Source organism: Mustela nigripes, chromosome 9, assembly GCF_022355385.1.
Source record: "Mustela nigripes isolate SB6536 chromosome 9, MUSNIG.SB6536, whole genome shotgun sequence".
NCBI classification, from domain to species: domain Eukaryota; kingdom Metazoa; phylum Chordata; class Mammalia; order Carnivora; family Mustelidae; genus Mustela; species Mustela nigripes.
The window spans coordinates 76,387,441-76,400,292 of record NC_081565.1 but is presented as its reverse complement, the minus strand read 5'-3'; the positions used below and the strand labels follow the sequence as shown (position 1 = coordinate 76,400,292).

The following is a 12,852-nucleotide window of genomic DNA, read 5'->3' as shown; positions in this document are numbered from 1 at the left end:
ATGGATTCTGAGGAATCCTGATATTCTGAAAACCTAATGCAGGCACTTAAAACTTGCCTTGAGCAAGTACGTGAAGATATCCTGGCATTAATTCAAAGTGAATCCCCTAAGAATTCCTCTTTCACACCAGTAATACAAACGAAACAGAGACTTGAGTGGTTCTCTAGATCCTTAAGGCAAGCGATAAATTAAAAATTCATTAATCATTTTGATTGAGGCGGAGATATAGTATTTTAGGGAGAATACTTCCAAGTTTAAAAGAAATCCCTTGTGGAGGAAAATGAATAGAGGGTATAGTTCACCAGGAAGAAACCATCCTTTCTTACAGAGCAAAAAAAAGGGGGGTAAGGGGAGGAGAAAGAATTAGGAAGTTCAGATGCACTATATATAGCGTGGAATCTCAGCTTTCTCTCCTTGGTACAGTTGGGCCACGGGTGCTCTTGGTAATAACACTGAAAGCAGCAGTTTTTAAAGATATACTCAACTTTCCCCGCTCCCAGGATGTGGGATTCTAATGAAACCACCTGTGTAATCCGTGTCAGAGATGCTGCAGCCTTTGGAGAGCACCATTTGCTGAAATGTCTAGTGAGAGCTAAAATAAGCCCCTTTGGTGGAAAAAACCCGCTGAGTGGTTGAAATCAGAGCTGCAGAAGGTCACTTGCTATTTTAGAAGCTGCAAGCTGGTCCTCGTTTTATAGCATTACAGTTATAAACAAGGAATTGTCACCTTACTTGTCAGTTTACTTATTCCTCACCGAAATATACACACATAACCTTTTTTTCTACATAGGATTAGGTAATTTGGATGACTTGTTTCCCAACCTCACTTTACTCTGTGGATCAGTACGTATGCAAAATTATTTTTCATGTATTTCTTTAAGCATTACTTCAAAATACTATTTTTACATTGGGCAACAGGACTGATCTTTAAAACTCCACTTACCTTTGTGAACTTTATCACACACATCTCAACCATTTCTAAATGCCTTAAGGAAGGAGTCCCTGCCTACTTCTTAGATTTATTCAGCAGATCACAGTGAAGATTGATGAGGATGGGGGAGGGGTGTGGCAGTCCTGTAAGTCTTGGAGAATAGAGAGCCGGTTCACTTCTGAAATTATTTAGATACAGTCCATTTGGAAATGGAAGACGGAGGTTAGTTCCAGCCCCAGGGTTCTATAACTTTTGCACACACTGTTGAGAATTGCCATCAATTTTATTCTAGATTTCCCTTTGAAAATTTAATTTTTCTCTTCTTAATGCCCACATTGTAAGTGGATTGAAGATTACCCCTAAGAGTTCCAGGGAGGTGTGACAATTTTAATGATATTGTTTGGTTGTTTTTTGTTTTTTGTTTTTTTTAATCAAAAATGGTTAAGTATATTTGCTTTATATCACTTATTTTCTAAGCCTCTTTATTGGGGTATGATTGGCATACAAAAAGCTATGCATACCATTAAATATACAACTGAGTGAGTTTGGAGATAAGTGCAATCTGTTAGCTACAATCTGTGCCATAAACGTATCCCTGTATCAATTACTTAAAAATCTTCTGGGATTATGCTTTCACTTGAATTGGATGTTGTGTCTTATAAAGTTACTTGATATATGGAGTTGCAAATTTTGCCAGTCAGTTATAAGTCTTGTGTTCCAACAAGCCTTCCTTCAAGAAGAGTATCAGGGTCAAAGTCCAAAAACAAAACATCAATTTTATTGGGGCAGAGGGGTGTGGAGAGAAAGCAAGAACAAGAAGTTGCTTGTGAAATGAACAAAAAGAAAACAAGGCTCATAGACTTGACATTAGCCTGTAATTACACACCCAGTTATTCCTCGCAGCATCAGTGTTTGTGTTTTACCTCATCGTGATTGAAAAGAAATGACTAGACGGAGCATGTAAGATTGTTTTTCTCATTCCTTGACATCACTTTATTAGCTATCAAAGCAGCTCGCGTGAACTGGACGAACCTGCATCTCACTGAACAAATATATACTGAGCCTTAACTCCTGAGAAAATGTATCTGTGTCTTTACATCCACTTAAGAAACCTCCAGCCTCATCCCTGATCTCAGGAAGAACAAGGTAGAGTTCGTGGACCTTGTCCCTGAAGGCGGGAGACCTTCCCCTCTGTCAGCCTTCCGGGCCATATCCCCCTGGAAGCCCTTATCCCAGCTCGGGGCGGTGGGCTCCTGCTTGGACCTGTGTCGCCCGGGGCCCGGGCTGGTTAAAGAATCAGACAGAAAGTAGGCTCCGACCAGCAAGTGCAGTCCCAGCCCCGGCAACGGATGAAGGTGTGCGATTGCCCGGAGAGATTCCGTGTGCTCTGCTCCTTTCCCTCAGTCTCTTTGTCCGGACTGCTCATGCGGTCGGTCCCTGGAGAGGACTACGTTTACTCTCACCCTTTCTCTTTCTCCAGGCAAGGGCTCTGGAAAGTTCCTTTGGCTCCTAGCGGGAACGTCGCCTCCTGTGTTCTTTCTTCTGAAATCCTTCTCCCTTTGCATAGCCGCAGACTCTCCGCCGGGCAGAGCATCTCCTCTGATGGCCGCGTGTCTTTCTAATGGACAGCAGGAGCCCTCGGGCCTGCTCCCTGGGGCAGGGTCTAGTTCACCCTGCGGTGTGGTGACCTCGAGGGGCCCACGTGGGTCCTGCGCGCGGCTCACCTTTGCCGGGAGCGCACGGAGCAGGGCTGCGCTGTGCCTTCGCCCCGCGGATATTCCTGGCTCTTACGTCAGATTTACCTTTGATTTCTCACCAAGACGGTGTGAGAGTAATGGTGCGCGTTCCATGTTTGACCTCAAAACAGCTGGGAGTGCTTAGGCTTTAAGATCCTCTAGCGTGGGGCGGTGTAAGCTTTCTCGTTGGTCCTTTGTGAACTAAAGCAGAGAATGGAAGACGAGTGAGCGGAGGGAGCGGCGGAGGGACGGCCGTTCTCAGCATCGCCCTTACTAACTCAGCACGGTTGAGTACCTCCCACATTGAATGCTCTGTCTCCTGTCCCGCTCTCTCTCGCTGCCACACCCGCGGGTCCCGTGCACCCTGCTTCGGAACTGTCCTGGAGCCAGAGCCTCCTGCTCTCTTGCTTGACTTCTCACCATGGCCTGATTAATCTGGGTACTCCCTCATGCCCCTGCCTCTTCTTTGCCATGGCCAAGGTCACCTTCATAAAAGAAAAACCCCAGCGGGTCGCTCTCCTGCTCCACAGCTTCCACTGGCTCCCAGTTGCCTTAACACAAGAAACCCACATTCTTCAGGCTCACTCCGCTCTTGGGTGCTGGTTTCCATCCCGGCCTCGTCTCTCCCATCTCTGCACGCGCTCTCTGCTGCGCGCTACAGAGCTCTTGCCAGGAAAGACATACCTGATTCCAAATCCCCATTTGCTGGCTCTGTAAAAATGGCTCTAGAGGTATTCAGTCTCTCTCTTGGTAAAAGGGAAATTGATGGTAAGAGATAAGGCTTATAAGGAGCAGAAATTATCTATCTCCTAATAGCTTTCTATCTTGGCCTTTGTAAGGGCAGCCCCTCTCCCTGAGGTGTGTGCCTTTCTCTTCTCCCCATGACAAACCTGCTCAGACCCAGACCAACAGGCACCTTCTCTATGGCTATGTTTCTGCCTCCCCCAGACTGAGTTGGAAACATTCTCCTTCGGGCTCCCAGAACAACTCAAGGGCATTTACTACATTATGATATGATATTTCATGATGTATGATACTGTAAGACCCCTTAAAAAAGACAGTGTCCTATTTTAAAAGATCTGTACCTTAACCTGGTCTAAAATAGCTTTTCAAAAAATATCTCTTGAATGAGCGTGTGGAGGCACTCTGCTCGGCTCCGCAGTGCGGTTCTTGAAAAGCACACACACACACAACCTCGAAAGGTCTGGAACAGTCTGATCGGCACAAATAACCACAATCCAAGTTTAAGTGGAACAGGGCTCTTTGGACATGGAATCACGCGTAACAGCAGCCGACCCCTCCACCTGAGAACACAGGGAAGCAGGAGTGGACATCTGAGCTTGTGTGTGGATTTTACTTCTGGTTTTGTTTAACCCGTCCATGTATTTATTATGCCCACCTCTTCTTATTCCCCATAGGACCCCAAGCTTTGGTGGCAGAAGGCTAGACAGTTTTTAAACCTTGGCCAGTAGTTCCCAGGAGATGGCATAAAGGGACAGATAAAGAGTTCTCCATAATGCAATTTTGAGTGGCAGTTGCAGTTTTGCTTATAAACCCTGAAGCCTGTAAATTACTGACAAATCAGCATATCTTTGAAGATGAAGGCAGACGACAGCAAGAAGATAAAGGTTTGAAAACTAGAAAGCCATAAAAACCTTATGTTTTCATCATATTCTTAGGAATAGATTTTTTTTTTTAGATTCTAAATAATTAGACTGCCCAAGTGAAATTGAAAAATGATGAACCATGACATACCAATCTATTTTAATATGATGTATAAAGTAATTCCTGCCCTTTTTTTTTATAACATTGAAGGATATTCAATAAAATTTTGAATATAGGATTTTTTTAAAGAAAGGATTTTAGGATATGATAAGCAATGGGAGTCTAGAAATTCATTCAGTTCAACTGCAGAGAATAACTGTAATCATAATTTAGCATTTTGTAGCATCTTCTACATCTAGCACTTAATGGTTCTGATTGGAAAACTAAGAAATACTGAAATATCTTCCTCCAGTGGTACTGATTGTGAAATTAAATCTCCCTGTTTTGTGTCCATTGGAGTCATCACATAGCTTCCCTGATGACAAATACTATAGAGTGTCCTAATAATGACCAGTGTGGCTAGCATTTACTCAGTGTTTATAGTATACCAGGCAATGGGCAATACAAGGTTTTTTATTTGGAGAGCTCACTGGAAGCACAAGCGTACATGTCTTTATTCTCTACATCACCAAAACTCAATATATTTCACGCCACGTGTCCCAGAAGCTTAGCGAGATAAAAAGAAGGAGCCTTAGCACCACTCTGGGAGTTATCCTGGAGGAATGAAATATGGCCATTTAGAAAGAACAGAAATTGCATCTGAAATTGCATAACCTGAGACAATAGAAAAATTCTATTCCTGTGTGAGCCAAGAACAGTTATTAGGTGGAAAAAAGATTTGGTCATCTTCATTCTACTCACCCCGCTTACATAGAATCCCTGGGTACTTGGGTTCCCGAGGTCTCATGCTATTCCTATGTTCAAATAGCTGAGGGGATTTTGAAAGAACCTCCTACCAGGTCTGTCTAGCTCTAGGAGACGTGTTGCAGGTTTTTGAGGAGATCTGGTTGTATTGTTCAACTGCCATACCTCCAAACCCAGAATGTTCGGTATTTTAGGTACAATACCAGATACAGCTCATTTGAGATGAATAGCCCCAAAAGACTTCTTTTGTTTGTTCCTACTTTTTTATGAATGTAATCATCTTCTCATTTTTAAAAGAAAAATTTCCTCTTATGAAAAATTAGAAAAGAGAATATAATCGTCACCATGGCCCAACTTCAATAATTATCACCTCATGAGTCAATACTGTTTCATTTATATTCCTTCTGCCATTATTTATCATGTAAGATATTTATATGGTTCCAAAGTCCAATCTACAAAAGTAATATCAGAGCATCTAGCCTCTACCTTGTCCTTCTACTCTCTTCTCTTTTCTCAAGAGAGAACTTAGCTTTTTAGATTATTGTTTTATCTTCTCTTTAAAAATATAAACCAATAAAGTTATATTTAAATTCCCCTTTCTGGGCACCTGGGTGGCTCAGTGGGTTAAAGCCTCTGCCTTCAGCTCAGGTCATGATCTCAGGGTCCTGGGATCAAGGCCTGCATCTGGCTCTCTGCTCAGCGGGGAGCCTGCTTCCCCACCCCCTCTGCCTGCCTCTCTGCCTACTTGTGATCTCTATCAAACAAATAAATAAAAAAAAAATAAATTCCCCCTTTCTGAGATAAACAATGGGAGTCTGGTGATTTTCAAAATATTTTTAAAGTCTTTGGAGTGAAATGTCAACCGTGTTACTGGTATTCTAGGCCAAAAAGCAGGAAACACGTCATTTGTATTTATTTTAAAAAGAATTATTTGGGGACGCCTGGGTGGCTCAGTTGGTTAGGCGGCTGCCTTTGGCTCAGGTCATGATCCCGGCGTCCTGGGATCAAGTCCCACATCGGGCTCCTTGCTTGGCGGGGAGCCTGCTTCTCCCTCTGCCTCTGCTGCCACTCTGCCTGCCTGTGCTCGCTCGCGCTCTCTCTCTCTCTCTCTGGCAAATAAATAAAATAAAATAAATAATAATAATAATTATTATTTGAACACTTCACAACTTGTAAAGCCCCGGGTTTGTGACCCAAAAGCGGGGAGGGAGTAAAAGATGGTATATTTTGATTAAAAGACTAGAAATTGAGGGATGCCTGGGTGACTCAGTCAGTTAAGTATCTGCTTTTGGCTCAGGCCATGACCTGAGGGCCCTGGGATCAAGCCCTGAATTGGGCTTCCTTGCTTCTCACTCTCCCTCTGTTTTACTGCTCCCCTGCTTGTACTTTCTCACTGTGTTCTCTCTCTCAATAAATAAAATCTTTAAAAAAAAAAAAAAAGACAATAGTTAGGAGATACATAGACAGATAGTAGGGTTAAAGACACTCATACAATTGGAGTGTCTCCAAAGGGATTCCTGTAGGAAACAGTAACAGCTAGTTTCTTTGCAGAGCGGGAACTTACAGACCCTCTAACTGATCTTCCTTCTCACAGATCGAATCGCACAGAACATCATCAAGTCCCACCTGGAGACGTGTCAGTACACCATGGAGGAGCTACACCAGCTGGCGTGGCAGACCCACACCTATGAAGAAATTAAAGCCTATCAGAGCAAGGTACTCTAGGAAATCACGAGACCGTTTTTCTTGGGATTTCTCAATTTCTGGCTTTCTCGAACCTCAGCATTACCAACAATTAGGGCCGGATAATGCTCTGTGTAGGGACTGTCCCGCAGGCTGGCGGATGCTTAGCATCATCCCTGGTCTCTGCCCACCAGGTGCCGTAGCAGTCCCTCACCCCGTCGTGGCAATCAGCTGTCTCCAGATGTCGCCAGATGTTCCCTGGGAACCCAGACCACCCCAATTAAAGAACACTGCCCTATTCGAGGGACCAGGGAGACTGTGCCCACATCAGATGACCTTAAGACCTCTCATGGTGGCTTCCCGGGGCCAGGCAAGGAAGAGAAACAATTAAGAAATTGTAGCAGTAGTAATAGTTGCAAATTTACACTACAAAGATATGTCATAAAGCATCCTAAATGTTTTTTCTTGCCCTGCATGTTAAAAAGGACCAAAGAAAAAAAAGGACAGCTCACCTCATGTTATAATTATATTTTTTTATTATTATTACTTTGTATCCACCAGAGAAGTTTTTAAGAGAAGGAATTTGCTCTTGTTATATAGTCACATCACTTTTCTCTGGGATGGAGATCTACAATTACAAGATCTACCAGTAAATGAAATTTTAAATAAAATACATAAATGGGTCTATATCTAAACATATGAGGGTCGCCTGGCTTGGTCAATCAGTAGAGCATGCTTGATTTCAGGATCGTGATCTTGAGCTCAGGATTGTGATCTTGATCTTAGGATTGTGACTTCAAGTCCCACATCAGGTGCAGAGATGACTTAAAATCTAAAAAAAAATATGTATAAGTCAATAAATATATGATTATAACATTGATTTTTCTCCATTGGCATAATTAAATCTTATCCCTTTTATATAAATAAGACAAAACCATAGGTATTGTTATGATCAATAAAAAGCAGAATTCACACACTTGGATTTATGTATCCTGTTCCAAGGAAGATAATGCAAGGGTCAAAAAATACATTTCACAGATTCTAAATTACTTAAGAGAGTGATTTGATGGTTTGAGGTCTTTCCCTGTGAAATTCTTTTTATAGCAAACAGCACTCTCCGTAAGTTCTGGAAAAAGAACACAATGTAAAAATCTTACAAGTTCAGTGTTCAGTGTTCCTTAGGTGCCCACGAACATGACCAGATAGAAGCCTGGGAACGAAATCACTGCTCCTCAGTGTGAGAGTCTTTTTTCTCCCAGAACGGACTAAGAGCCCGAGTTTGTTTAGGGGAAGAGGAGGGGAAAAGAGCAAAGAAACTAAACATCGATTTTTACACCTGAGTGCAATGCTTCCATTATTTTCGTCTCAGTACATTAATCGTGTATCAAGGTTTGAACAGATCAGAACAATATGTCAGAAAATATTGTCAGTTTCTACCTCTTTCAAAGGAATTGGGTACATCCTGGCCTTGGGCCCTCCCGTGAGAGGGGAGCACCAGGAGGGAAACCCTGACTATGCCACTGACTCTCCACGTTGCTCTGGGCCCCACGTTCATTCCGTGGTTCTCTCTTGAAGTCCAGGGAAGCGCTGTGGCAGCAGTGCGCCATCCAGATCACTCACGCCATCCAGTACGTGGTGGAGTTCGCGAAGCGGATCACGGGCTTCATGGAGCTCTGTCAGAACGATCAGATTCTACTTCTCAAGTCAGGTAGGCCGGGAGGAGAAGCATGGTGGGGGGGGCCTGTTGGCGACCAGGACGCGGTCACCTTGGCCAACTTGGCTCAGTGTTGGTTCTGGAAAACCTTCCTTCCAGGGTGTAGTTCATATTTACCACCCACACAGTCGGCCAACTCCCAGAGGAGACTCCCGGTAATGAAAATGCCCTGATACTCGTTCCGTTCCCCTTTGAAGTCAGATACAATTTTGCTTATTGAAAGTGGAGCTATTAATTGCGGAGGTTGAGATTCCCCAGCCTGACAGGCCAAGCAAGTCATGAGCGTGTCAAGGCGGCTGAACTGCTGAGCTGGCTCTCAGACGCGCCACTTGCCTTCTGTCGGGGTGGGAAGAGACATCCAGGCTAGCAATGCGTTGCCTCTGTGGTCACTCCTCGTCATTTTAATGAGGATAGCCTGCAGCCAGTCTACACCCAGAGAAACCCCCTGAGCTCTAATCTCCCGTCCCCTGCTCTCATACCTGCTCTCTGACTCGCACAGTCACCTAGGAACGTCTGCGTGCGACAGACTTCCCAGATGCCGTTACCCAAACAGGAAACAAACTTGCCTTCTTGACCCCCACCCCCCTTTCAAAATAGAAAATAGGAGCCATCATGGTGTGTGTTAACCTTCCTGGACCTGGGCCGTGGTGATGATTATATACGTGTGTGTGTGTCATAACATACTTTACGTATGTTCATGTTTACTCACGACATCTCACTTAGTCTGGGGACATTGGTATTAATTCCCTCTTAGAGGAGGAGGGGAAGATTCAGAGAAATGAAGGGCTGCGTTCAATGTCACAAAGCCAGTGTATGGCCAAGCTGACCAGATAGAGTAGTTATAAGTTGCTGCCACTGCTTTACCACATGATTGAAGATGGTACAAACCTTATCTCGAACATGAGCTTGATTGATCAGTTATCTATTGCTGGGTACAAATGACCCTGAAACCTATAGGTCATTTGACCGTCATCACTGATTTTGCTCCCAAACCTACCATGTGAGTGGGTCTCAGCTAGCTAGGGACAGCTTGTTTCTTACTCCATGTGGGGTTCACTGAGGCAAGCGACTTGACTGAGGACAGGAGGATCCCCTCACTTGGCTGCCAATGTGGGCTGGTTGAGTCCAGAGTTCGGCCAAGGTTCTGGACTGCAGTCCCCAGTTCCTATGCACGCACGTCAGCCTCTCCACAGCGCGCCTGGACTTTCTCGCGGCATGCTCGCTAGTTTCAGAGGCTGGCACTCCGAACGCCCAAGGCCCAAGTGCATAATATTTTTCTGGCTTAGCTGGGTTATTTCCACCTCACCCTGTTAGTCAGGGCAGCCATGACCATGCACCTGGACTCAAGGGTAGGAGACATGAATCCTCCTTCTTGATGGGGGAGTGGTAAGGCCCTTGAGAAGCATGTGGGATGGAAGATATTTTTGTGACTCTCTTTGAAAAAAAAAAAAAAATCTGCCACATTTGATATGTGACCTTGAGCTAGCCTCTTGAGATGGCAGTTTCCTCATTTGCAAAATAAAGAGATGGAGTAGAAATAATGAATTCCAAACTTCCAGTTGCACTGGCAGCATTGAGGAGCTCGCTGCCTGTTCTGAGTCGTGGGCGTCATCTGAAGTCTTTGAGAAGGGAACCCAGGTTACTGCATTTCTAAGTCTCAGGTATAACGAGCCCATAGACTGATCCTGGAGAACCACTCTATCATGTGACCTTCTAACATCTCTGCCTGCTGTAAAAACGTTGACTCTAGTATAAAGGGCAGACAGAGAACTTAACCTCCTTAAGTCTCCCGTAACTCACCCCTAAAAAAAGGGGTGGGGAGACTAAAAAAGCTCACCTGAAATGGTATTGTAAGGATCAAATAAAATAACAAATGTCAGGGGCCAAGGAACGTGCCTTCCCCCTTATAGACACTCAATAAATGGTACCTATTGTGTTTTGTCAGAAAAACCACTGTTGGGGGGGGTTTGTTTTGTTTTTAAAGTTGTTATTTGACAGTGACATTTTAACCTCCTTTAAGGTCTATCTGGGCCAGTGACAGCAGAGAGAGGGATCACAAGCATGGGGTTGGCAGGCAGAGGCAGAGGGAGAAGCAGACCCCGCTGAGCAGGGAGCCGGATGCGGGCTCGATCCTGGGCCCCAGGGACCATGACCTGCCCCAAAGGCTGCCGCTTAACGACTGGTACCCCAGGCACCGCAGAAAAAACACTGTTTTAAGATTTACAAATCCCCTTCTATGTGTAAGCCCCTATGCTGGGTGACATATAAGGGAGAAAGCAGCAGACCAAAGAAAGTAAGACACAGACATAAATATTCAGTGGCAAGTAAGAAAGGCACCACAGATACCCTGGGGAAACCAGGGGCTTAGCCGATTCACCTGTACGGTGGTTCCTCAGAATGTCCATAAATGTTCAGAGGGCAAAACAAAGGCAGCAAACTAGTTCATTCAACAAATATTTAGAGGCGCCTGGGGGGCTCAGTCAGTTAAGTGTCTGACTCCTGGTTTCCGCTCAGGTCACGATCTCATGGGTCATGGGATGGAGTTGCGTGCAGGGCTCCGCATTGAGCAACGACTCTGCCTGAAGTTTCTCTCCCTCTGCCCCTCCCCCCACCCGCATACGCTCTACCTCTCTCAAATAAAGAAAACTTTACAGAAATAATAAAAACAAGTAGTTAGTAAGCCCCTACTAGGTGCCAGGAACTTTTTTAGGTCCTGGAGATGTAATAGTGAATAAAGTAACCACAACCCCGTCATGTCTGCAGACACAGGTCCTGCCCTCTCTGGGCCAACCGTGAAGTCAGAGAAACGCTAGTATCAAGGCTGAACAAGTTCCTTCATGTTGAGGCTTCCCCAGCCTTTGACCTGTGAATGCTGATTGTAACTCGGAAGGGAGATCATATTCAGCATTTTGCCAAAACTCATTTGACCAAGAAAACCTCCTTTCAAAGACATCAGACGTCTGTGGTGCCCTCCAGAAACACCCTGAAGGGGCCCCTATGTAAAGTCGTCCTGTGCTGAAACCTAACACGGACAGGGGGCACATGTGGCCCCTGCGGAGCTTCTGCAAAAGGGAACAGGTTGGACTTGCCTGTTGCAAAGCTCCTTGTGGATCCAGGAATTGGAACCACCTGTAATATTAGTCAAAAAAAAAGCAAGAGAAGGAAGGAAGGAGAAAGAAGAAAGAAAAGAAAAATTATGCTTCCCCAAAACCATATTGTTGCTGCTTTCCATTTTAACCTCCTTTAAGGTCTATTTTAATTCCTCACACAAGCATGAAGAGAGCTATTTTTTTGTTTTGTTTTGTTTTACTCGGGAAGAGATCCTGAGGTATTTCTGAATGGGTGCAGCTATGTGTCTACATGTATGTGTTTGTGTTTCCGAGATTCTTTTGGAAGTCCCCGGCCTTTATAATAATAACTTCTTTATTATTGCACGTATACACATATTTCCTTTATTTTTTTATTCATAGGTTGCTTGGAAGTGGTTTTAGTGAGAATGTGCCGTGCCTTCAACCCATTAAACAACACTGTCCTGTTTGAAGGAAAATATGGAGGAATGCAAATGTTCAAGGCCTTAGGTGAGTTTACCTTTGATGGTGACACAATTTTCTTAGCTGCCGTCAGTTTCTCCACTGAGAAGTTGGTAAATGAAATGCCTTGATTCTTGAATTTGAACTAGCATCTCACTTGACAGGGGCTGGACCAGTGTTATCTAGGATCTTAGAGTTGTGCATCCTAATATGAAAGGTGGGAGAGAACCACAGCCCCCTTTGAGATCAACCACACCTCCTTCAGAAATCAATGGAGACCGGTTCCGAAAGAACTGAGAGACATTCTAGATTATTCTTTGTAAGATCAACTTATTTTCCCTTCTAGCGTACTGCCTCACAAAGTACATTAGGTAAACCACTGGTGGTCCATGGGTGAGTGATCTCTTAGTGTCTTCTGTAAATGCATAATCGTTAGTTAAGATATTTAACGAAAAGAGCTCCTTCACTTGCTTCTTTCCCATAGCACTGACTTTCTCCCTGTTAATCCATGATGTTCTGGTGGGAGCACAGGAAGAGTGGGTGCCACCCTGCTTTCCCATGATCCCCAGACCTTTCCTGTGGGGGGGCGCACACACAGGCAGTCTTTGAAAGTGCTGGGTATCATTCACATCGGCATCGGTCACAGAGCAGATAAGAACGCTAGCGAAGATGGGCCGATGCCAGGAAAGGTTTTAACGATTGGCAGTGCCATTTGTTCCATACGTGGCCCCTGGACATCACAGAGGCCAGTGCCCTTTCACCTTCTGTGCTGTCAGTTGATAGGGCGGC

General features: G+C 44.5%; 1 protein-coding gene across 1 annotated transcript in view; it reads left to right on the top strand.

Annotated features, from left to right (window-relative positions):
• Nucleotides 1–12,852, top strand: part of RORB (RAR related orphan receptor B) — a 185,750-nt gene that overhangs the window by 156,870 nt on the left and 16,028 nt on the right. The window contains exons 5-7 of the mRNA XM_059412318.1: nt 6,731–6,852; nt 8,395–8,527; nt 12,004–12,111. Coding sequence (XP_059268301.1) covers nt 6,731–6,852; nt 8,395–8,527; nt 12,004–12,111 — 363 coding nt within the window. The remainder of the gene's footprint in view (nt 1–6,730; nt 6,853–8,394; nt 8,528–12,003; nt 12,112–12,852) is intronic.